Below are 24,355 nucleotides of genomic sequence, written 5' to 3' on the forward strand. Positions count from 1 at the left end.
CCTGACACTGAACCATTACCCTGGCACAAAGAAAACACATTTGCTGGAAAACACATGCCCAGAAGCTTAAAACACTCCCTTTGGTTGTGGGTAAGCGTCACGCTGCCACCTTAAAAGAGAAAGGTGAAGTGAAACTGGTGTTTTCTCAGCGGAAAAATGACAAAGCATGCATTAGACCCATCTAGCAAACTGCACTGACAGGAAGAGCTGATGGGGGGGGGTGGGGGGAGAAGGTTAATTTCCCAGAACACAAGGAGGAAGCAGACGACAGAAGAATGACAGAGGAGAGAGGCAGCACACCTAAAAAGGACCGATCTGCCTATTCTTAGCGCTGGGTTCAGCGACACGTGGCTATCTGTATTATCTCAGCACAGAAGAATCCCTAGCGGGCTCAGCATCAGGCTGCAGGGACGCTGCTCAATTGAATAGCGGCACAATGACCTCTACCTGTACCCGCAGTGGCATATAATCCTCACAGAGGTCGTCCCACAGCTCCTGCAGTTCAGAAATCTCCAGGGAAAGACCCAAAGGAGCTCTGGAAAAAGATTTTCTGTCTGCGTTCAGGAAGGCAGAACCAGCAGACGCTAAGCCAGTAGAAGCGCTGCCATCTGCCAAGTCACGGCTGAGTTTGGGAGGGGGCAAGGTGGACTTCACAGGAATAGGTAGCCTGCTGCCTCGGGGGCTCTGAAGGGGTTTGTAGTCCAAAGCCTTGATCAAGTTGAGGGCCAGCTCCAGCCTGTTCCCACTCAATGAAGAGTTTGGGGTCATTCGGTCATCTGAGAAATCGTCACATTTCCCATTCCCTTTCACTCCCTTATCTGCATCTTCATCCTTCTGCAGTGGAGCGCTCGCCTCCACAGTTGTGTCCAGAGACTCAACGGAGGAGGCAGGCGTGCCTTCCTCCATGCTCTCCCCATCCACAGGGCCTCTGGTGCTGGCGGACTCTGCCACATCGCACACGGACGACTCCTCGTTGCCCATGCTGGTTGACCACCGGCTGGACAGCCCACAGGAGATGCTTCTGGCCACCTTTCGCGGCACTTTGCAAATCGCTTCATAGTCAGCATCGGCCACGCGCAGCGCAGCACAGCCACGGCAGCGCCGTGGGCGGTTACTCACTCCCTCTGAAGCATGGCAGCTGTGTGGCTCCAAGCTGTGCTCTTCTTGATCCGTCCAATATTCATATCCAGAATAAGCAAAGTCCTCCTGAAGGAGGGCAGCGTACCGTACATCAGGTAGGTTAGAAAGGTCCACGGTCCCATCCCCAGCTCTGTCATCCGCGCTAGAGTCTTCATTGTTCCTGCGGTACATACTTGCAATGCAGAACTTGAGGCGGTCCTTCTCCAGCAGCAGTTTCTGCAGGCGCTCGATGGAGAGGGCTTCGATGCGTGCGATGACGGTGTCGAACCTGTAGATGCGGTCCAGCATGAAGGCACACTTGCTGCAAGCGAACTCGGACTTGCCATCCCGGCACAGCTCCCTGCCCAGGACATGGGAGAGCAGCACCTGGAGGTTCAGCTTGGCCGCCGTGTGGAAGATCCATCGCCGCTGGTTGCCACACAGCTCCCGGCCGCAGATCCGGCAGGTTTCCTTCATCCTCCCTCCTGACGAGCACCCAAACCTACTTCTGCAGGTTCTCAAGACACTTTCCTGAGGCCTCTACTGCTCACTCAGCACATCTCCCGGGGCACGGCTCCCTCAAGCCCCGAGCCCACCAGCACTTCTCACCACACCAATTCCCCCTTCTTAGGTGGGTGGGGGGGGGGGGGTGACACGCTGGGACTCCTGGCGCTACAGAAACATCCCACCCTACAATATCTCCTTCACATCTCAGCCCGACCACACCTGGGCCGACTCCCTCTCCTGGCTGGCTACCCGCCCCTCCCTCCCCCCCCCTTCGCTGCCCCCCCTTCTCCTCACAGCTCCCCCTTCTCTGAGGCTGCCCCCTTCTCTCCTCGCTGCCCCCCTTCCCCGGGCTGGCCCCCTGCCCCACAGGCCCCGCCGCTGCGCCTCCCCCTGCCGCCGCCGCCGCCGCCGAAGATGCTCCTGCCACGGCGGCGCCCGGCTTGTGGCTCAGATTTCAAAATGGCGGCGCACGACCACCCTCACGCATGCGCGGCGGTCGCAAGGCCTGCCGGGATTTGTAGTCTCGCACCCGGAGGTGTCGCGCATGCGCAGTGGCTGCCCGCGGCCCGCCCCGGGCACACGTGGGGCTGGCACTGACGGCAATAGGGACAGTGACGGCGACAGGGACAGTGAAGGGCCAGTGCTGGGGCCCAGCCGCAATGCCAGTGCCCAGCCCCAGTGCCAGCACCCCTCACTAGTGCCTGTCCCCAGCGCCAGATCCCCACTCCAGGGCCAGTGCCAGCACCATGTCCCAGCGCCAGCGCCAGCAGGCAGCACGTGTCCCCACCGCACAAGGTCAACAGCACTCCTGCAGCAATAGCTGCCCGGCACCCCATGCCACCCAACGGGCACACACCAGGGTCTCCCAGCGGGGCCACCACACAGGCAGCTCAGGCACCGATGGCCCGTGGCTGCTGGGCACAGCGCTGTGCCACCAAGGCGCAGCATGGCCAGAGCCATGCGTCTGCCAGGAACATGCTGCTCTGATCCCTCTTGGCCCCGAAATCCCACCTGGCACCACGCCGGGCTGTCGGTGGGTATTTTAAGACCCGGGATTTAAATGGCAGACGGGCGCAGGCGGCACTGACACCCGCAGAAGGACTGGTGGCCTCTCCCCCGACACCCGCACTGGGTCCTGCCGGCCCCCCCTGCTCTCCCAGGCACAGCTGTGCAAATGCGGGATGCTGCCAGCCTCGACGTGACAACCGCCAGCCGAGTCCTGGGTGGGCGCACTCCTCCCACCCTGGGGTGCTGGGCTGGCGTCACCCCACGCTTGCCCACCCACCTGCCCCCCCACAGCTGGGGGCTCCTCCAGGCGCTGCTGCAGGTCACGCTTCTCAGCCGACAGTGTTTCCACAAGCCGGTTGCTGGCGGCCAGCTCTTGGGCCAGCTCTTCGATCCTCCTGAAAGGGAGGGAAGGGCAGGGGACGCTCAGGCACGGGGATGGCCCCGGCATGGCACTGGAGACAGCTGGCGGGGGACAATCTCTGGGGCAAAGCAGAGCAGCCTCAGGGCTGCTCCTCCTTCCCACAGCCCAGCTCTCTCCCCTTGGGGTGACCCCTCCATCCCTCCAGATGCCCGCAGCCCCCCAGCCCTGCACAGCACTAGCCCCTCGGAAGTCCCCAAGGACCGGCAGCACAGAGGGGACGGATCCTGGGCACCCACCTCTGGGCCATGGCATTGCAGCCGTCATTGCTCCTGTCCTCCTCCTTCGCCCTCGCGGCTTCCTTCAGCTTCCCTGCAAGCTCCTGGCACCGCTCCGCCTCGGCTCTGGCCAGTGCCGTGGCTTGCTCGGCCTCATTCCGTGCCAGCCTGGCCTCCTGCATGGCAGCGGGGTGAGCCCCCAGTCACTGGCCCTCGCCATCCCCCAGCCCCCCTGCCATCCCTGGGCTCACCTCCTGCAGGAGCTGGATCTTGTTCTCCAGGAGCTCATAGACATGCTCCGACTCCCGCTGCCGCTCCTCATACTGCTGCCGCAGCGCTGCCTGGCTGCGGGTTGTCTGGTTCTCCGCCGCCACCCTGCCAAGCACAGCATGGCACGGAATGGCATGGCATGGCATGGCATGGCATGGCACAGCACAATGTGGCACAACATGGCATGGTATGGCACAGCTCAGCATGGCACAGCACAACGTGGCACAGCATGCCATGGCACAGCACAGTATGGCACAACGCAACGTGGCATGACATGGCATGGCATGACACGGCACAGTATGGCACAGCACAACGTGGCACAGCATGGGACGGCATGGCATGGCATGGCATGGCATGGCATAGCATGGCATGGCACAGCATGGCATGGCACAGCACAATGTGGCATGACATGGCATGGCACGGCATGGCATGACATCTCACAACACGGCATGGCACGGCACAGCTCGGTATGGCACAGCACGCTACGGCGTGGCACATGACACACGGCACTCTATGGCACGGCACATGACACATGGCACTCTATGGCGCATGGCATGGTATGGCATAGCCTGGCACAGTATGGCATGGCATGGCATGGCACAGCTTGGCAGGGTGCAGTGTGTCACAGCGTGGCATGGCATGGCATGGCATGGCATGGCATGGCCTCCCTTTGCAAAAGCCCCCACCCCAAACCGGCTGGGCTGGGTGAGCCGCGCCACCCCGGGTGCCCCCAGCCCAGCTCCCCCCATGCCGTGGGTGCTCGTTCTGCAGGACCCCTGGGCAGGATGCACTGTAACCTCCGAGTGCCGCTGCCCTGGGGACATGGCTGCTCTGGTGGCACCACCTCATGCTTGGGCTCTGAACCACCAAATCCATCCCTGCGTGCTCCCAAAACCAGGGGCTCCTGGTGCCTTGCCCCCGGCCCCCTGCCTGCCAGTGCCCCGCTGCGGGACACCCATGCCACAGCCCCCGGGCACAGCGCTGCCCTCCCCCGCCAGACAGGTGCTGCCTTGTATTTTTGGCTGGCGCCGGGGCTGTAAGAGGAGCCCCGCAGGGGCCCAGCCCCATTGCAAACCCCTCCGCTGCCAGGGTGCAGGCAGACACCCCCTGTCCCCCCGTGCCCACGGCGCGTGGGTGCCATGTCCACCCCTGGGCGGGGGGGGGCTCGGCTAGCCCCACTCACCATGTGTTGTCAAGCGCTTGTTGCTTCTCCTGCAGCTCCCGCTTCAGGCTTTCCACCTCCACCTTCAGCTCGATGTTCTGCGGGGCAGGAGGGAGGTGGGGAGGATGCCCCCATGCTTACCCAGACCCCCCCCTCCCCCAGCACCACTGCCCATGGCAATGCAACAGAGGTGGCATGGGGGGGGTCTCCCACCCCACGGCAGGGATCCGGGTGCTCCTGGCACCCAGCGGCACGGGTGGTATTTTAGCCCACCGGTGCTGAGACGGGGTGTACCCGCTCCATCTGTCTACAGCCAAAGTGGCACTGCCACCCACCCCGGGCACCCCCCCAAGGCTGGGGACACCCTCCCTGACCCTTTCCCCGCTCCAGTCCAAGGCAGCAAGTGGCAAACTCCCGCACAGCAACTCCCCCAGCCCCAGTGCCGTGCCCGATGCCCTCCCCGCCATCCCCACCAGCTGCCCTCCCTCAGCCCCATCTCCTCCTGGTAAAGCTGGGGGGAGGGGGCATCAGGAAAGAAACCCCCATCGGGCACCCGTTGCCCCACAGGCGCTCACCCGCCGGTAGACATCGTCCCGGCTGCCCTCGCCTTTCTGCTGGACACGCTCCTCCAGAAAGTAGATGCGCAGCTTGAGGCTGAAATTCTCCTTCTTGAGGTCGTTGAGGTGCTGGGAGAGCGTGCGGTACCCGTTAGCCATGGCCGGCGGGCGCTCCATGGCGGGGGCATCCCGGCACCCCTCACATGGCGCCGCCGGGGACACGGCCCGGGGTCCCTGCCTGCCCGCAGCTCCCGCCGCCGTCCCTGCCGCGGCCCCTTTCCTTTTTATTTATTTATTTTTTTATCCCCTCCCGGAGCTATTTGAGGAATCGCCGGAGCGGGACGGCGGGGACGGAGGGAGGGTGGTGAAACCTGAGCCCCGGCAGCCCCCGCGCGCCTCAGCCAGGAGGGCGGCGAGGGGGAGCGCGGCACCCGGGGAGGGGGCTGAGGTCCCTCTCCCCATCCCACACCATGTCCCCCTCCTGGTGCACCCAGGGGATCCGGCACGTATCCTGCAAGCACCCAGCAATGCCATAGGGGAGTCTTGGTGGTGCCATGGTCGGGGGGCGGGGGGGAGGTTCCCAGACACCCCACAGTCTCACCTGCTCGAAGTCCCGCAGGGTCTGCGTCTGGGCGAGGGGACCCATCTCCAGGTCCCGGAGGAGATATGTCTGCACCAAGGGGCCAGGCTGGGGCCGAGCACCTGGAGGGGCACGGGAGCCCCCCGGCTCGGCTGGCGCGGGGTCCTCGTCGCCCTCACCCCACGGCCCGTCTTGGGAAGCTGGGAGGGATGGAGGGCAAGCGGCAGTCAGGCGAGCAAAGCGGCTGCTCCGCACCCCGCCTGCCCCCAGGATGTCACCGGGGGGGACACCAGGAAGCCTTGGAGCCCCGGGCCATCCCCTGGGGTGATGCACGCTGCCGGGGCACGTCACCCTCGGCTTGGGGCTGGGGCGTGCGGGGTACGGGGGGGGGGCTCTGGGGGTACCTTACCCGCCATGCGGCTGGCTGGGGGAAGCACGGCCGGCCCGTCACCGCTGCAGGGGTCCCTGCGGAGAGGAGCACACGGCTGAGTGACACAAGGCTTCAGGGGGGTCCACCCCCTGCCCCGGGGCCCCCCATGCACCACCCAGCTGCTGTGCCAGAGGGGCCGGGGGAGGGCCGGGGGGGGGGGAGTTTTCCCAAAGGCTCTGCATGGTGGATGCTGCATTTCCCCCACCCCGGGGTGTGTGTGTGGGGGGGGTCGTGGGCAGCTGGTGCAGCACAGGGCGGGCAGCGGACACCAAAAAGTCACGCAAAAGCCTCCCTAGGGTGGGAGTGAGGGCGAACTCCAGGCAAGGAAAAACCCCTGGACATCTGTGGGGGTGCATGTTGAGGGGGGGGCACTGCACCCCTGTGTGTCCGTGCACACGTGGGGGTACCCGTGTGTCTTCCCGCAGCCGGGAGGCATCTGCTCTAAGTGCAGAGACACGAGGCCCCGGGGGCCGTGCAGATGGCGGTGCCCCTTTAGGAGCACTTTAGCCCCATTAGCAGCCCTGGCAGGGCCACCTGAGCCCCACAGCAGCCCCCCCGCCACGGCCCCGGGGAGGGGGTCTGGGTGCTGGCAGCGAGCAGGGGCTGCCGAAGGCCGGGCTGGCCCTGGCCGCTCTCCGAGGGGCCCCATGCCTCCCTGCTAACATGTCTCGCCAGCTCACCACCGCAGCCGTGCTCAGGTTTATTTTCAGCTGCGAAGTGTGAGTCATTTCATGATTTAAAAGAAAGAGGGGAAAAAAAAAAAGAAAAACAAAAAACAACCCACAAATTAAAAAGAAAAAAAACAGGTTGTTTTGTTTTTTATTATTCCTTTTTAAACAAAATTACACTGTTTATTTTCTAACCTCATCATGACAGCTTTTTGGTGGGGTTCCGTGTGCAGGGAGGCGGGCATCCACCCCCAGGGCCACGGTGGGCACAGTGCCCTGCCCACGTGCACGAGGTTGAGCCCCAACAGCCAGGCAGGGCCAGCACCTTCCCATGGCGTGGGCCATGGTAGGGACCCTGGGGCCGTGTCCCAGAGCCGGACATGCCGCACCAGCACCTTGCAGGGAGGGGACACGGCACTGCTGGCCTGGGAGGGGGCAGGGGAAGGCAGCCACAGGGTGCCACAGCCCCTGCAGCAACAACCCATCATGAGGGGAAACTGAGGCACAATGGCTCTAAAGACACCAGCACTGGCCAAGCATGGCCCTGTGCCCTGCCTGGAACCATAACCAGCACGATACCCAGAGGCATGGTACAGAGAGGCACGGTACCCAGAGGTGTGGTACCCAGAGGTGTGGTACCCAGAGACATGGACCCAGAGGTGTGACACTGGGAGGCACCCGGTGGTACAATAACCAGAAGCACGACGCCTGAGGAGACCCGACACCCAGATAGGCAATATCCAAGGAGGCATGACGTCTGGAGGCATGACACCCCAGGAGGACCGATATCCAGGGGTGCGATACCCAGAGGCAAAACATCGAAGGAGCCACAATAGCCGGACTCCAGGTGCACAAGGACGCACAGTACCCAAGGAAGCACAGTACCCAGCGGCGCGATATCCCAAGGCATGATATCCCAGGAGGCAACACACCCAAAGAGGCACAATACCCAGTGACATGACATCCACGGAGGCATAACACCCGGGAGCATGACACCCGGAGACACAACAATCGAGGAGGCACGATAGGCAAATGCCCAATACCCGAGGAGACGCAGTACCCAGAGGCGCGATACCCACGGAGACACGACACAATACCCAAGGAGGTGCGATACCCGGGGTGTGACACCCAAGGAGATGCAATACTGAAGGAAGCTCAACACCTGAGGAGACGCAGCACCCAGAGGGGTGATACCCAGAGAGAAGGGTGACCAGCTCCTGTGCCACAGAGGCTCCTTGGAGCCACACTGTGGCTGGGCCAGCCCAGCGCTGAGGTTGGCCACAGGCTCTGGGTGGATGAGCAAAGCCCAGCCAGCACCCCTCAACGCCAGGACTGGAAGCCCCATGACAGGATCCTGGGCCAGCAGGAGCCCCGGGCTCTGCCACATCCACGGTCAGCTGGGCTGCGTGGGGGCTCCCCCCTCCCCGTCCGTGTGCCCAACACTGGGAATTTGTTTCCTGTGAAGGGGAGGCCGCAGCGGTTGAGCCGGGGCTGCAGGAGGACAAGAGCCCTTTCATGCCGGCCAAGCCATCCCGGGGCGCGGAGCAGAGCCACCGGCACAGCGCAGAGCCGGAGGGGGACACAGCCCCAGGGGCCCCCACCGCCGGGCAGCACTTCCCACCCCTGATGTCCCCTGAAGCCCTGGCACGAGGGGTGCCACGCGGCCCTGACTCAGAGCACCCGCTGACTCACAGCATCTCCACGGCATCACCGCAGGGCCACCACGGCTGCTTGCACCCCAGGGGAGAGCACAGGGGTGGCTGCCAGGGCCACAGCATGTGGGCTGTGTGAGGGTGGCCGCTGCCCCGTGGGAGAGCATCCCCAAACTGCCCCATCCCCAAAGTGTCCAGCACCGCTCAAGCACACCGAGATGGCAACTCACCTCCTCCTGCTGCCGGATCACCTCCTGTGGACGGACAGAGGGATGGATGGAGGGACGGACGGCAGCCCCCAGCTCAGCCACAGCCACTCTGGGTGCCAGCCACTGTCTTGGGGCTGGCAGAGGGGCCGTGGCGAGGGCCAGGCAAGGCCAGGGCAAGCGCAGCGGCGCGGTGCCGGGGATGAGATGCCGAGCGTGGCTCAGCCTGGCTCCCCACTGACTCGTCGGCACAAATGTTTCAGCGGGGGCTGAGTGCCACCATGGGGGAGGTGGAGCTGGGGACAGCCAGCCACGGCCGCGGCTGGGCGGGTGTGCATGGCCTGCGTGCACGGCACACGGCATACGGCACGGCCGACCGCCGACCACCCGCACACAGGGCACGGCAACAAGGTCTCCATTGAGCGCAGCAGGACGGGGGGAGCCGGGGGCCGGCGTTACCCACGCTCCTGGCAGTGAGGACGGCTCCCGGTGCTGCACCGCGAGCGTGGCAGCCGGCATGGCTCCCGCGGCCTGGCAGACCCAGCTGGGTGCTGGTACAAACGGTCTGGCCAGCAGCTACCAGGCTGGAATTGGGGATGAGCAGAGCCGAGGGAAGAGCAGGGAGAATGCAAACAGGGCTGGGGAGATGGGATACACCAAGCTCCCCGTGCCAGTACCCCGAATCGCAGCCCTTCCTGCATGGCCACCCTTGGCCCCAGCACCTCCCAGCAAACCCCACCTCCCCAGTGCCCCCAGGAGAGCCCAGTGCTGGTACCGGTGTCAGCCCAGCCCCGCAGGACCCTACTGCCCCTGCCCTCTCGCTTGGCACAGCACACGCAGCCCTGGCACCCCCCGGTCCCCGTGTGCCCCCAGTGATAGACGAGGGCCCCCCGTTCCCTTCCCGCACACCAGCAGCTCCCCCAAACCCCTTGCCTGGATGCCCAGCAGCGCTCCCGGCCTTGCCCCCATGCAGGGCCCAGCGAGCTACAGCCCGGCTGGAAGCGGGGTGTCCCACAGCTCCGCGGCAGCACCAACCCGCCGGACCCCCGCAGCGGGCAGGGGACACCCACGGCCCAGGGGGGACAGGGTTGGGGACAGGCAGTGTCCAGCCCCACACAGCCAGCACACCCGCATCCCGGCCGCATTCCGGCCGCACTGATGCCGGTTGGTACCGCAGCCCCCACGGGTGTCCGGGGCACAGGGACACCCCCGACCCGCATCACCCACGGACACACGCACCCGCGGATGACACACGCACCGCACCGACACGCTCCTCACCTCCGCCGCGGGGCTCGCATCCTGCACCGGGCCGGGCACCGGCGGTACCGGGCGGCACCGGGCGGCACCGGGCCGGGCCGGCGGGTCTCCGCAGACGCTGCCGGGCCGCCCCAGCGTGCGGCGGGGAGGCGGCTCTGCGGCACCGGCCGGCTCCGCCCGCCGCTGCATCCCCTCCTCCTTCTTCTTCTCCTCCTCCTCCTCCTCCCTGCTTCCATCCTTCATCCATCCCTGCCTCCCGCCATCCTTCTTTCCCTCCATCCTCTCCATCCTTCCTTCCCCGCTCCATCCCTCCCTCCATGCCCTCTCTGCTCCCTCTCTCCGTCCTTCCCTTCATTTCCCCAGTCCCCCTGCCCAGCAGCCAGCCTGCCCCGGCGGACGCAGCTACCCCCCACCCCATCCGTCCTCTCCCCCAGCCCTTCTGCACTGAGCCTCAATCCTTCCCCACCCTTCAGACCCCCAGGCACAATCCCTGATCCTTCTGTGACCCCCCAGTCCTTCCCCCAATTTCCTAGTCACCCCAAAAGGCCCACAATTAGCCAATATCCCCCATGACACCTCCAACCATCCATCCTGACACTCCAGGTACCACCCCCCCCCGTCCTCCTTGTCATCCCCTACAACTCTAGTCTTCCTTGGGTGCCTCCATCCTAACCAGACATCCCTAGTCCTCCTTGTCACCCACAGAGTCCCCTGGGTACCCATCCAGCCCCACAACACCCTCCCTTGCTCTTTAATCTTCCATGACTTCCCAGTACTCTACTGGGACACCCCCATCACCTTAAATCCCCCTTGATGACCCTATCACCCCAACCCCCCTTGAACCCCCACCATTCCAACCTAACGCCCCCAATCTCCCCCACCCTTGCCTCCCCTTTGCCACCCCCCATCCTGACCCAAATAACTCCAGTCCCCTTTGATCCCCCTAATTCCTTTCCCTGCTTGATACCCCCATCCCAATGCTGTCCCTGCCCTCTCCCCCAGTCCCATCCCCTCTGCAGGGACCGCCCCCCCCCAACACCCTCCTCCAACCTGCACCCATGGCCCCTGGGCCAGCTCTCTCCTGTGGCCCCCCCACCTGCCACAAAGCAGAGCCCATGCAGGACCCAGTGTTAACGGGATCAGCAGCGGGGTGCCATGTCCCCATACCCCCAAAATCCATCTTGGGGTCCATTGCCCATATCTCCCGGGAGCCATCCCACTGGCCCTGCAGTTTGGGGTCCCTGCCAGCCTGAGGTACCCTTCCTCAGGGTACAGGCAGGGACCAGATTCAAGTTTCTCCAGCTTGGAGGGCCAGGAGTGGGGGGGACATGCCTGCCAGCACCACCGCTCTGCCAGCACCCCTCAAGTCCCGTCAGGCCCCCGGCGAGGGATGGGGTGCTGGGGTGCCGTGGGGCTGTGCCTCCAGCCCTGCTCCCCAGGAGAGGGCACCAACCAGCCGTGAAAAGCCAGCAAATATGACACTGCAGCAGCGGTGGCTTGGCCACGCATGGCATCCGCGCAAGCCCACAGCGTGGCATCTCCCACAGGTGTGGGAGAGGGACCGTAGAGACATACGGAGGCGTTGGGCAAACCCAGGTGGTACCGGCACGGGGAGCAGAGCATCGAGACGACGGGTTGGCTGGTGTCTTGAGCAAGGTCTTAATGGTTAACGGGGGCCAGGTCCAGCATCAGGGCTATGCCAAGGGGCGGGGGGCTGCAGGCTGTGTCCCAGCCACGGCATGTCCCACAGTGTGGGTGCCCCCAGCCCATGCCACGTGCAAGGCTGTGGAGAGGAAGCCCTGTCCCTGTCCCTGGGTCACACAGCCCCACCGAAAGGCCATTTCGGCACCCCACTGCTTCACTGATTTCACCAGCTGCCCTTGACCCCATCTCTCACCCTGTGTTGGCTGCCCAGGACTTTCCCCCCTCTGGCGTCACGGTTGTTCCCTGTCTGTGGCTGCAGTGTATGTAGTACCGTGGTACAGGTAGTACCGGGGCGTACATCGCACTGGGGTGTATGCAGCGCTGGGGTGTACGTAGTGCTGGGCTCTCCCACCTCCCCAGCACTACCTGTGGTGAGAGCAGCCGTCCCGGCCACCTCCTGGCTGCTGGGGCAGGTCTGTCACTTGAGGTCTGCTGGGTTTAACAGCCTTTGGGGCCACCCCAGGTCTCACACGGGGCAGTTTGGTACCCAGTGCTGCTGCTTGGGGCACGCACAGTCTGGGGAAGGGCTCAGTCCCATCAGGATCCAGCCTGGGAGCACCATGTCCCCGCTGCCCACCCCCAGTGCATGGAAAGTGGTGGGCAAGGAAGGCCCCGACCCTGGCACCCCCATGGGCAGGACCTGGGGTCCGTCTCGTCCAGCTTTGCTGTGAGGTTTTGGCCCCATGAGCAGGGGGACACCCTCCATCCCTTGCCATCCGCCATGCCAGGCTGTGCCCAGCCCCGTGGGCTCCCTGCACTCTCCCTTCTCAAGGGCCAGCACTTTCCCCCATGAGGTCACTGGATGTGGCCATATGGCTCTTGCCCCATGGAGGGCGTTGGTTGGGAGGCTCCCGTGCACCCCATGTCATTGGGAGCTGGTGGCCAGGGCTGGCCCCATGCCCCCAGCCCCTTATCGGAGGCATTGCTCAACCGTGGGCACCATGCCGGTGGCTGTCAGGGGCCATGGCACTGCCTCACCTTCGGGCTGTGGGGCCTGGGGAACCCCCATTCTTGGGCGAGCTGGGGGGACAGGTCTGGGCTTGCCATGGGTAGGGGGGCCAGGCTGCTCCCCTGCCAGCAGCACACCCGGCGTTGGGGGAGCCACTCGTACCACCGTGGCTGCCACCAGTGTCCCCCTCCTGCCTCCCCGTGGCGCCATGTGCGGGGCAGGGAAACTGAGGCACGGCCGCGGGGGTGGGGACACGCCGCCCCTCGCTCCTCCCGGGGTTTGGTGGCTTCCCCAGCCCGGGGGCTGCGGGCTCCTGCCGGAACACCCCCTCCCCTCCCTCTGGGGCTGCTGGGCGGGGGGGGCCGGCACAACCCCGGCCCCGCTCCTCTCCACCTCCTCCCTCCCTCCAGGGACGGGGGCGGGGGGCCGAGGGGTGGGGGGAAGGGGAGGGGGGGGTTGCCCGGGCGGGCTGGGGCGGGGAGGGGAAAGGAGGTGGGATTATGGAGACGGGACCCAATGAGCCCGAAAAACGTGCCCCGCTCGCAGCCCTTTTAGCTCGGCGGGCGGGCGGCAGCGGCCTCTCGGCGGCGGGCGGAGAGAGCCGGCGTCCCGTCCCGTCCCGTCCCGTCCCGTCCCGTCCCGTCGCCCCGCCATGGCGCTGGGGAAGCTGCAGAAGGTGCTGATCAGCGACAGCCTGGACCCCTGCTGCCGGGAGATCCTGCAGGCCGGCGGGCTGCGGGTGCAGGAGAAGCCCGGGCTGAGCAAGGAGGAGCTGCTGCGGGAGATCCGGGTGAGCGCGGCGGGGCCGGGGTGCACCCACGGCGGGGTGGGTGGCCCACAGCCGGGGGCCAGCTGTCCCCGGGTCCCAGCTGTCCCCAGGTCCCCCCCTCGCCCAGCCTGGCCGGTCCCCGCCTCCCATCTGATGCAAGAGCCTGGCCGGTTTCGCACTGTGGATCCCGGCCCCCGGGGCAAGCGGCTGTCCCCAACATGTCACCCCCCACCCTGGGGCCACCCCGGGACTGCCAGACCCCGGTCCCACCTGCGGTGTCTGTGTCCCCCCTCTCCCAGGACTGCGATGGGCTCATCGTCCGCTCGGCCACCAAAGTCACGGCCGACGTGCTGGAGGCGGCGGAGAGGCTGCAGGTGGTGGGCAGAGCGGGCACCGGCGTGGACAACGTCGATGTGGAGGCAGCCACCAGGAAAGGTGTCCTGGTCATGAAGTAAGAGCAGGAGCATGGGGACATCCCTGCCTGCGCTCCTGGGGAGACAGGCTTCAGCAGGGTGCCTTCCCCCCCTCCCATGGCACCACCATGTGGGTCTCCATCCTCATGGGGTGCAGACCTCCACCAGCCTGGGGGGTGACACACCAGTGACACCACTCTCCATCCCCAGCACGCCCGCTGGGAACAGCCTCAGTGCCGCCGAGCTCACCTGTGGGATGATCCTGTCCTTGGCCAGGTGAGCGTGGGGCAGGACATGGGGATGGAGGTGAGCCCCACGGCCCCCTGCCCCCATGCTGATGGCAACCTCCCCTTGCAGGCAAATCCCGCAGGCAGCTGCCTCCATGAAGGAGGGCAAGTGGGACCGTAAGAAGGTAGGAGGCGGGCGCAGTGCCCCAGGCAGGACGAGGCTGCCCGTGTGGGGTGCGCTCACTCACTCTGTGTTTTGCACCCTAGTACATGGGCATGGAGCTGAACGGGAAGACGCTGGGCGTGCTGGGGCTGGGGCGCATTGGCAGGGAGGTGGCCACCCGCATGCAGGCTTTTGGCATGAAGGTAAGGAGCCAGGGCAGGGAGGAGCGATGGGGAGCATGGACTATCCCCCCAGCCCAGCCACTGGCACCGTGCCAGGCTGCAGGAGCGAGCGCCTGCTCTGCCTCAGACCATAGGCTACGACCCCATCATCACCCCCGAAGTCTCGGCCACCTTTGGCGTGGAGCAGCTGCCACTGGAGCAGATCTGGCCCCGCTGCGACTTCATCACGGTACACACACCGCTGCTGCCCTCCACCACGGGTACGGGCTGGGCATTGCTGGGGGGTGGGGGGGAATTAAGGGGAGTCAGGGCAGCCCCCCACCACTCATGGTGCTCCCTCCCTCCGCAGGGCTCCTGAACGACAGCACCTTCGCCAAGTGCCGCCGCGGCGTGCAGGTGGTGAACTGTGCCCGCGGCGGCATCGTGGACGAGGGCGCGCTGCTGCGGGCACTGCAGTCGGGGCAGTGTGGCGGGGCTGCCCTCGATGTCTTTACGCAGGTGAGGGGTCCGCGGGGTCCCCCTGAGCTCGGCTTCGGCTCAGCGTCGCCTTAACTCTGGCCCAAGCCGGCCCAGGGCAGCCTGGCAAACCCCACAGAGCCGGGGACAGCCCTCCCCAGCTCCCCTCCTTGCGTGGGAAGAGGGTGTAAATGCTCCCAGGTGGATGCCAGGGACTGATGGGATGGGGCTGTGTTGACAGGAGCCCCCGAAGGACCGTGAGCTGGTGAACCACCCCAACGTCATCTCCTGCCCGCATCTGGGCGCCAGCACGCGGGAGGCGCAGAGCCGCTGCGGCAAGGAGATTGCCATGCAGATCGTGGACATGGCCACAGGGAAGGGGCTGGCTGGCGTAGTGAGTCCCCCCCGCACCGGGCACCTGACCTCTGTGCCTCAGTTTCCCTGTCTTTAAAGCATGGGAGTGACCCTGTGTGCTCGCTGGTGGGTTCCCATCACACATCCTGCTCTTCCTCGTAGGTCAACGGGCAGGCTCTCAGCAAGGCTTTCGCGCCCCAGACCAAGCCCTGGATAGCCCTGGCCAGGGCCCTGGGCACGGTGCTGCGCACGGTGGGCAAGAAAGCGCAGGGCAGCGTGCAGGTCTGCACCCTGGGTGAGTTGGGCACATTGTGCCCCGTTGTGCCCCATGCCCGGGCCCAGGGACCCCAGTAGGTGGAGGGCAAACAGGGGAGCGGGGGGACCCGCTGGGCTGAGCGGGTGGGAGGAGGGATGGGTGGGCGAGAGGGTGGTTGGATGGTGGCGGGGGGAGGCTGGTGGGAGGATGGAGGTGTTGGGGGGACGGGTGGGTATACAGATGGGTGCACAGATGGGAGGGAGGATGGGAGTAGGGATGGTTGTATGGGTGGGTGGGTGGAAGGAACAACTTCAGGCTGCTCTGGCATGGGGTTGACCTCTCTGCTGCCGGCCCATCCACCCCCTGCCTCCTCCCTGCACCCCAGGGACACCCCTGCAGGAAGCCGGAAGCTACCTGGCGCCCGCCGTGGCCGCGGGCATGCTGTCCGGCGGGGCGCAGAAGGAGGTGACCCTGGTGAATGCCCAGCTGCTGGCCCAGGAGGCTGGGCTGAAGGTGCGTGGACACCCGGGGCTCCACACGTCAGCCTGGTGCACCCAGACCCCATCCTTCCCTGCCAAGCAGCACAAGCCCAGGGTCACCCTGTGGGGCTACTAATGCACCTCTCAGGCTGGGGGGACATCCCCGGGGGCGGCCTCTGAGGACATCCCTTCCCCGCGCCCTGCCACGTGCAGCACCTGGGTGCTGAGCGTCCGTATCTCTCCGGCAGGTCACGACCACCCACAGCGACGTGGCCCCCGAGCCCGATGGCGGCACCGGCTTGCTGCAGGTGGCCCTGCAGGGCACCCCGTACCGGGCGACGGGGACGGTGCAGGGCAGTGCCCCGGTCCTGCGGGAGCTCAATGGGGCCACCTTCAAGCAGCCGGCCCCGCTGGCCGGCCCCGTCCTCATCTACAGAGCCAAAGCCTCCGAGCCCAGCGCGCTGCCCACACTTGCTGGTGAGCTCCCCGTGTTGCCCCCGAGCAGGGTGGGGGCAGCCTGGGGGGGACCCTGCATCCACCCCAGAGCTGACCCCCAGCTGCAGCAGGGAGGGGGCAGATGTTGCATGGAGAGACAGGGATGAGGGGGCTTGGGCAGAGGGTTGGGGGCTCGGAGCAAAGGACTTGGGGTGAGGGAAAGAAATGGCATCATGGACCTTTTGAGGGGCGTTGGAGCGGGCAGAGCCCTGCTACCTGCCGGGTGCTGGGGTGGTGGGACAGCCTGCAGCCCCCTGACCCCTCTGCTCCTCTCCAGGGATGCTGGGGAAGGTGGGGGTCCAGCTCCAGTCCTACCACAGCTCTGCCATCGTGGCGGGGGAGCAGTGGAGCCTGGTGGGGCTCTCGGCCCCCCTGTCCGACCTTGGCGAGCTGAAGCCGCGCGTCACGGAGGTCTTCCAGCTCCACCTGTAGTCCCCGAGCACCGGCAAGGACTCTCCCCATGGCTGCAGCACCTGGACCTCCCTCCCTTCCTCCCCTGCCCCCCCCCCGGCCAAGTTGTGGGAGCATCACACGTGGCCACCCCCGACCCCCACGCTGGGCTTTGGGGTGGCCCCGTGCTCAATAAAGGGTCCAGGAGGAGAGAACGTCTGATGCCTTTTCTGTGCGGTCCCTGACCCCAAAGCTCCTGCAGGCTCCGTCCCCCCCAGCCCAGCCCCTCCTGCCCGCCCTGGCCCCGCTGCTGTTTGCTCAAGGGTGCAAAGGCCTCCACGGCCACTGTGGCCTCACCGAGGTCCTGTCTGGCCGCGGTCCCGTGCTGGGGCATGGCCCAGAGAGCAGGCAATGCTCCAAGGGGGGCTGAGCCCTCCCGTGAGCCCCCGCATTGCCTGCCGCCTCCTCCCGCCCGCCTGGGTTTTTCCATGGGGATCTTTCCATTTACCGGCCTCACAGGGAAAACGGCATCTTACCACCCCCCACACCGGAGACCAGCGAGTTGGGGTTTACTTGGCTCCCCCCAAAACGTCAGGGCACGCTGCCATCCTGGGGGAATGGGGGGGTTATTGAGGCATGTGTCCAAAGGGGCAGGCGGCTGCATGGGGTGCCCATGGGATAAAGCCTGTCAGGGACCATGATCCAGCCCCGCGGTGGTTGAGGGAAGGGCGCTGGGGTGGGAGGGGACCACTCGTGACCAGGAGCCAGATCTGGGCTGCTGCCCCCTCTCATCCACCTGTTTATTCCCCCCGGCGCCGCCGGGGTGTATGCGGAAAATGCCACCATCTCCGCCAGCTCCAGGGCCTGAGGTGCTGCCGGCTGCTTCTCGGCCATCCGAGGTGAGGTTTCCCGCAGAGGCCAGCCCCGGATTTGGGGGGTGAGCAGGGATGCCAGTGGGGAGGAGAGCATCCCCCTCCCGGGGCTCACCACTCCGGTCCTCCCCCGCTCCCTAGATGGGCTTCCTGGCATATTCCCGGCGGTACTTGGCATCCACTCGCGTCAGGTACCAGGTGCCCGGGAAGAGATCCGCCTGGGAGCCGTGAGGAGCGTGGTCGGCTGCAGGGAGAGGGGGGTGTGATGCTCAGCGTAGGCCACCAGTGGGGGAGGCATCGTGTCCCCCCGTCCCCGCTCACCCAAGTGATGGGTCTCCTCCCGCCGCTTCATGATCTCGGCGAAGTCCTGGGGGGCCACACGCTTGCGGGCGTCCAGGCGAGCCGGCAGGTCGGCCAGGCTGGAGACCAGCTTATCCAGGGGCGAACCTGTTGGCAGGGACCACCCCCCCACCATGAGGTGAGACGGCACTGCCGGTGGTCCTAGCCCTGCAGCCCCACGCCGCCCTCTCCTCCTGGTCCCCCTCTCCCGCGGGGCTCACCGGGGGATGCATCCTGCGAGACGCGGAGGGAGAACATGCTGGCGGCCAGCCCCGAGCCGTAGGAGAAGGCGCCGATCCGGGAGCCAGCCAGGTCCCGCGCCGAGGATCTGCAGGGAGGGATTAGAGGGGTTCGAAGGGACTGGGGGGAGGATGGTATGCGGGGGTTTCGGGGCGGTGTAAGGGGCTGCCTCCCGCCCTCTTCACAGACAGAGGAGCGTCCTGGGGCTTGGGGCTGGATTAAATGGCAACTCATGGCCACGCGGCCAAGAAGTCGTTCAGCAGCAGCCGCCCCACCGACCTCCGCACCAGCTTGCAGAAGGGCGTGTGGAAGATGATGAAGTCGTCGAGGGTGATGGGGATGCCTGTGTGGGGGGGGGGTCAGGGCCAGGGAGCACCAGGGCTTGCCCAAGGAGGGGCGGTGGGATGAGGTTTTTTTGTCCCCTCCTGGTGCCTGGCCGTTCCCGTGGCTCCTTTGCCACCACCGGCGGCAGGGGACAGCCGTTCTCCAGGGCATGACATGGGGGTTTTCATCTTCCCCGGCGCTGACAGAAGGGCTCCAGCCAACCGGGATGAAAAGGCTGGCTGGGAGGCAGCGCGGGGTGGGAGGTGAGCGTGCTGGGGGTTACGTGCGATGAAAGCGTCCGGCCTCTGCTGCAGCGGAAGGGGGATGAGTGCTGGTGCCTGCCCCCAGAGCCATGGACTGCCCTCCCCAAAACGAGCCCGTCCCCCATCCCCAGCCAGATTTTGCGTGGACTCACTGTGCCAGGAGGGAGGCCAGGCAGCCATACATGGACGGCGTGTACATGTTGCCGTTGCGGGAGGAGAGGAGCAGGGAGGGCTTGGTCTTCTGGTTGAAGATCTCCTGGCTGGCCGTCTGGAATGCCTTCTCCACCTCCTTGCTGGTGTAGGTGTCCTCCAGCTTCAGGTCACTGCGTGGAGAGAGGCTGTCTCAAACCCCACATGGGCATGTCCCCGGCCGGGTTGGGAGGGACGGGGGACACAGCGTGGGGACCCACCGAAAGGGCTGCAGGCCCTTGTAGAGGCCGGCGGCCGTATCAGGGTTGGGGGTGGCCAAGAAGTCGTTCAGCAGCAGCCGCCCCACCGACTTCTGCACCAGCTTGCAGAAGGGCGTGTGGAAGATGATGAACTTGAAGTCGTCGAGGGTGAAGGGCCGCTGGATGCCAGCTGGAAGGCAACGCGGGGCTGTTGGCATCCGGTGGGGTGGCAATGGGCGCCCCACGGGTGCCACCACTTACCCTGCTGCCACTGGCTTTCTGCCTTGCGGCGGTACACGGCGTAGCAGCGGTCCAGTGCCCGCAGGTAGCACTGGATGGAGAGCTGCCCGTCCACCACCGGGTACTCAGAGGCCAGGTCCGGTTTGTAGAAGTCGTAGGCATGCTCCATGTGGGTTCCCCGCAGGCCTGGGGGCACAGGGAGAGATGGCTGTCGGGGTAGGGGGTTGGGGGAGGGGGATCGCAGCTGGATGGCAAGCACCCTGGCATGCCAGCCCTGGCGTCTGCTAGCCTCCCTGAGTCACTCTGTGGTGCCCACATGGATGTGGCCACCCAGCATCCTGGGGTGGCCAGCACCCGGAGCCACTGGGGCTGGTAGAGCAGGTGCTGCCAGAGCTGAGCAGCTCTGCCCAGGGCAGGGACACGGAGGCATGGCCCCAGGGACAGGGCCCGTCAGCTCACCATCCCCAGGGTCTTGCGACACCGACCTCTCTCCAGCACCAGCGGAGCGTTGGGTCCCACCAGCATGGCGATGGCACCGGCGCCTCCTGTGGGCCGCGCATTCCCCGTGGCGTAGACGGCGATGTCCCCACACACCACCACGGCGTAGCGACCTGGGGGAGGACAGAGGGGTCGGCAGGGCTGTCAGCGGGTGGGACCCTCCATCCCGTGGCCCTGGTGTGCTCCCATCCCCACACTGCTGGGTGTCACAGCCAAGGCGGGCAAGGAACAGGGCTGATGGAGAGAGCCTGGAAGGGCAGCAGCTCCCTTTGAGACTTGCCAGAGCATCTTTGACGTTTCAGACCACCTCCTACCTCCTTCCCCCATCCCATAGCACCCACCCCATGTCCAGCCCCTCCGTCCTCGCGGCATGGTCCCTGCCCACACCCACCATCCCAGGCGCTGGACTCCACCCAGGCGGCCGCGTTGAAGAGCGAGGCCGTGCCCCCGTAGCAGGCATTGGTGGTGTCGATGCCCTCCACGTCTGTGTTGCCCGAGTCACGGAAGAGCTGCATGAGGACGGTCTTGACGGCCTTGGACTTGTCGATGACGGTCTCGGTGCCCACCTCCAGGCGGCCGATGGAGTCCCAGGAGAGGCGCCCACGCTCCACCAGCCGCTGCACCACCGTCAGGCACAGGGAGTTGATGTCCTCGTGGGCGGCGCAGAAGCCCATCTGCCGCTGGCCCAAGCCCCGCGTGTACTTGCCGGCCTCCACGCCATCGTACCGCTCCAGCTCCTCCTGCTCCACGTACTGGGCGGGGAAGTACACCTCCAGCGCCAGGATGCCCACGTCCTTGGGCCAGGTGCCCGTCCCAGCAGCGCTGGAGAGGCTGCAGGGCAGAGGGAGCAGCAACGGTCCCACGGCGGCCCCAAGCCTTGGGGACAGGCGGTGGCCCCAGGAAGATGCCACCAGCAAGAGCCCCAGGCCGCAAGCACCCCAAATCCCCGCTGGTTCCCTATGCCCAGCGGTACTGCAGGGAGGAGGGAGAGCATCCCCTTCCCCAGCAAGGTTTAAGAGCACTGCCAGGTCCCCAACCCCCCCGCGGTTGTGCCTCCACCCCATCCCATCCACGTGGGTGCTCACCATGCCCTCTGCACGGCCATGGGGTGCTGGGCCCCCCAGGGTGCCCGCTCCGGCCCCGGCGGCACCCTCCTCGCCCCCCAGCAGCGTGCGGCACGGCTGACCAAGCGCAGCATCTTCGCCCCAGCCACGGCACGAAAAGCGGGACGGACAGTGGGACGGACAGCCGGACAAGCAGGATGGGCCTGGTGCTTTTATAAACTGTGCGGGCGACACGGCACAGCCCTCCCGGTGCTTATCAGCACGCTGGACCCCAGCGCTCAAAGGTCACCGAGCGCCAGCCAACACGACAGCGGAGCAAGCGCTGTCTTTGGAGGGGGGGACAACTTGCGAGACGTCTCTGTCTTGTGTCCCAAAGCCTGGGGACGTGCTTGGCTGGAGCCGGGGCTGGGCAGCAGGATGGGCTCTCCCACTGCCCTGGCCCCCCATGCCAGGGGATGGTGGCAGGTCTCGTGCCCGTGGCTTGCCGGCACAGCTGCGGTCACCACGCGGTGCTGTGTGGCCTCCCCGACTGCCTCCGCGGCCCTGGGAAGGGAGCAGAGGGCAGCCGGGGGCTTGGTGCCAGGACCATCCGTGCCGTCCAGGACGTGGTCCACCTCCATCACGTGCCATGGCTCCCGGGGGGGCAAAAAACCCCACGAGCTGGGTAGGGGCAGAGCCATCTTCAAAACAGCAGAGCAAACAGACACGTGATGCCTGTGGCAACACCGCGGTGACACAAGAAGGGACCTTTGGCCCCAGTGCTGCTGTCAACATGGCCACAGGGCAGCATCACAGCCCCTGGACCCCCGTGGACCCATTTGCACCTGGCGGGGGGGGACCCATCCCCACACCTGCACACCCATGACAGCTCCCATCCTCTCCCACATCTGTGCCCCCGCTCTCCTCCATGCCTGCACGCTGGGGACGCTGCTGTCCCCTACACCTGCACCCCAGGAACATCCCCTACACTTGCACCCCAGGAACATCCCGTCCTCCTGCCCTGTTTAGCACCAGAAGGCCGGAGATGAGTAAAACACGAGCACCCAGACGGCGGAGCTGGTGGCCCCGCAGCTCCCAAATGGCTCCACAGGCATGGGCAGCACGGAAGCCCCCGGCAGCCAGGAAGCCTGGGAAGCCATGGCAGCACTTGCTGTCACCCAGACGCCTGCGAGTGGACTGTAGCAGGGCTTTGCACCAGCACCAAAGTCACGCAGCACTTGCATGCTTGGGTTTTTTTTTAATAGATGTATTTCTAGGAGTGGGGGAGAGAGGAGCAGAGGCGGCAAGGAAGGAGCATCGCCGGCGTGGGGTCCTCCCCGGGGTCCCCCCGCGGGCCGTGCTCAGTGCGAGGGGGTGAACTTGCAGATGTAGTGATGCTGCTGGGCGCAGTCTGCGCTGGACCACACGGTGAAGCCTGCCGGAGAGACGGGCCGGGGGCCGGCGGGGGCCACAGTGAGGACAGAGGCACCAGCCGCAGTCCCCAGGGTGGCACCAGCCCCGCAGGTGGAGGAAGAGTTGAGGTGGGGGGGGGATGCCAGCAGACACGGTGTCCAGGCACTCACCGCTGAGGTGGGTCAGCATGCCGCAGGTCCCCCCTCGAGCCCCGTTCCCGGCCAGCCCGCTGGTGATGCTGTACTTGTCCCCACTTGCCCACTGCCAGGCCTGGCTCTGTGCGGGGAGAGGGGGGTCAGAGGCACGGCCTCGCTGCCCCCCAAAGCCCCGTCACCCCCTGCCTCACCTCACGCCTGTAGAGGCCGACCCAGACGGGCTGCGCACGCTGGTAGTAGGAGATGACCTTCTGCAGGGTGGTGGCTTCTCGGGGCTCCTCCACCCAGGCCAGGTGGGCGCCGGCGTGGCTGGCCTGGCACTGCCTCTGCGGGGAGAGCCATCAGTGCCGGCGCACCCCCGGGGAGACAGGGGGGGTGTCCCCGACCATATACATCCCCCAGCGGGCTTACCTCAGCTTCGTCCCAGGTCCGGAGCTGACTGAAGTACCTGAAGCAGCTGAGCTTGTAGTAGGACCAGCCCGCAGGGCAGTAGTCTATGTACCGGGCACCTGCGGAGGGAGGGACACGGGGAGGGATGGGGGACAGGCGGCATGGCTAGCTGGAGAGGAGCCTGGCTCCCTCCCGGCCTCGCCGGGAAAGCGGCTGCCCCCCGGGTGGTGGTACTCACCGGCCGGCCACAGGAGCCCAGCGCAGCCCAGCAGCAGGAGGGCGAGTCTGGCTGCTGCCACCATCCTCCTTGTTCCCGGCAGCATCCCCTGCGAGAGCTCGGGGAGGGTCACAGCAGGTCCCTCGGGGACAGGGGGTGCTGCCTGCACCCAGAGGGTGCAAACCCACCCTGCTGTAGGCTGAATCAGGCCCCCTCTCAGCCAGTGGGAGGAGATGGCAGCACCGGGGGGCTGCGCCACCCCCTCCCCTCCCTGGCACATGCTGCACCCCACCATCCAGCCGCAGCCCACGCTGGCGGTGGGGACCCCCGGCCCCACCAGTCCCCGTCTACGGCAGGAGATCCAAGCTGCTTTGTAGGGGACATGGGGAGAGCGCTGCCACGGGCACGGGGACCCCAGCCTTGCCCTGGCACCGGGCAGCAGCAGCGGGGACCGGGGGGGCTGCAGGGACTACGTGCACAGCATAGCTTCCACACACCGTCCCCCCCCGAAGCTGGTAGCGCTGCCAGAGCCAGGCCGGGGGAGGCAAATCAGCCACATCAGCGCCGTTCCCCTTTATCCGGGCTAATCCCCAGGCACCGGGGCCGATTCGCGGGCTCAGCTCCTCTTCCCCTCAAAGAAGCAGCAACAAAAGTCACCGCGGGGCTGAAAATTGTGCCATCGCAGCCTGGCCCGTCCAGCGCTCAGCTGCCAGGGATGGGACCGGCTCCTGCTCGCCCACCAGCCACTCTGGAGCGTCCAAGGGCCTTCGCCACCCCACGAGGGTCCCCTTCCTCACCTGCTTCTCTGGGGATCGGGAGAAATAATGGCTTCTCGTGGGTAGCTGGCAGAGGAGAGGAGCTGCCCTTTATAGCCTGGTGCTCCCCAGCATCACTGTTTGCCCAGCTCAGGTGATTCCACCATAAAAATCCCACTGCAGACCCTCCCTACCCCCGGCTTCGTTGGAAAGCCGCCCGGATCTCTACTCTGTTTACATTCAACGTTCTCCAGAAAAGACAGGAAGAACCTCTCCTAGTTGGTCAATAAACCCACCCCCCCTCCCCCTCAATTAGCACTAATTACTG

At 66.0% G+C, this 24,355-nt stretch overlaps 4 protein-coding genes across 17 annotated transcripts in view; 1 reads left to right on the top strand and 3 right to left on the bottom strand.

Annotated features, from left to right (window-relative positions):
- The window catches only part of PDE4DIP (phosphodiesterase 4D interacting protein), a 35,279-nt gene extending 25,049 nt beyond the window's left edge, over positions 1-10,230 (bottom strand). For 6 of the 14 annotated variants that reach the window (XM_074596870.1, XM_074596869.1, XM_074596866.1 and 3 more), the window contains exon 1: positions 448-1,795. In XM_074596870.1, the coding sequence (XP_074452971.1) occupies positions 448-1,596 (1,149 nt within the window). In that variant the 5' untranslated portion in view covers positions 1,597-1,795. Of the gene's footprint in view, positions 1-447; positions 1,796-2,911; positions 3,030-3,291; positions 3,447-3,521; positions 3,646-4,723; positions 4,801-5,277; positions 5,556-5,860; positions 6,040-6,248; positions 6,305-8,819; positions 8,844-10,073 lie in introns of those variants that run through there. The other 8 variants (XM_074596873.1, XM_074596872.1, XM_074596871.1 and 5 more) reach the window with 4 other exon arrangements.
- Positions 10,231-13,189: 2,959 nt separating this feature from the next.
- Positions 13,190-17,104, top strand: PHGDH (phosphoglycerate dehydrogenase). The gene is made up of 12 exons (XM_074598408.1): positions 13,190-13,495; positions 13,774-13,925; positions 14,098-14,163; positions 14,245-14,299; positions 14,382-14,480; positions 14,587-14,719; positions 14,809-14,957; positions 15,157-15,309; positions 15,432-15,564; positions 15,911-16,038; positions 16,253-16,481; positions 16,777-17,104. Exons 1-12 carry the CDS (start codon positions 13,358-13,360, stop codon positions 16,929-16,931), a joined length of 1,590 nt encoding a protein of 529 aa, XP_074454509.1. The 5' UTR covers positions 13,190-13,357; the 3' UTR covers positions 16,932-17,104.
- A 554-nt stretch (positions 17,105-17,658) lies between these two features.
- HMGCS2 (3-hydroxy-3-methylglutaryl-CoA synthase 2) lies at positions 17,659-21,292 on the bottom strand. Its single transcript, XM_074597338.1, has 9 exons — positions 21,140-21,292; positions 20,446-20,885; positions 20,042-20,167; positions 19,578-19,742; positions 19,338-19,506; positions 19,080-19,250; positions 18,322-18,428; positions 18,083-18,208; positions 17,659-18,005 (listed from the first exon to the last, which is right to left on the bottom strand). The coding sequence occupies exons 1-9, from the start codon at positions 21,250-21,252 to the stop codon at positions 17,899-17,901; spliced, it is 1,524 nt and encodes a 507-aa protein (XP_074453439.1). The 5' UTR covers positions 21,253-21,292; the 3' UTR covers positions 17,659-17,898.
- A 1,140-nt stretch (positions 21,293-22,432) lies between these two features.
- Positions 22,433-24,130, bottom strand: REG4 (regenerating family member 4). The gene is made up of 6 exons (XM_074596349.1): positions 24,070-24,130; positions 23,294-23,471; positions 23,077-23,174; positions 22,857-22,991; positions 22,681-22,786; positions 22,433-22,532 (listed from the first exon to the last, which is right to left on the bottom strand). Exons 2-6 carry the CDS (start codon positions 23,376-23,378, stop codon positions 22,459-22,461), a joined length of 498 nt encoding a protein of 165 aa, XP_074452450.1. The 5' UTR covers positions 23,379-23,471; positions 24,070-24,130; the 3' UTR covers positions 22,433-22,458.
- Between the last annotated feature and the right edge of the window lie 225 nt (positions 24,131-24,355).

Source organism: Larus michahellis, chromosome 8, assembly GCF_964199755.1.
Source record: "Larus michahellis chromosome 8, bLarMic1.1, whole genome shotgun sequence".
NCBI lineage: Eukaryota > Metazoa > Chordata > Aves > Charadriiformes > Laridae > Larus > Larus michahellis.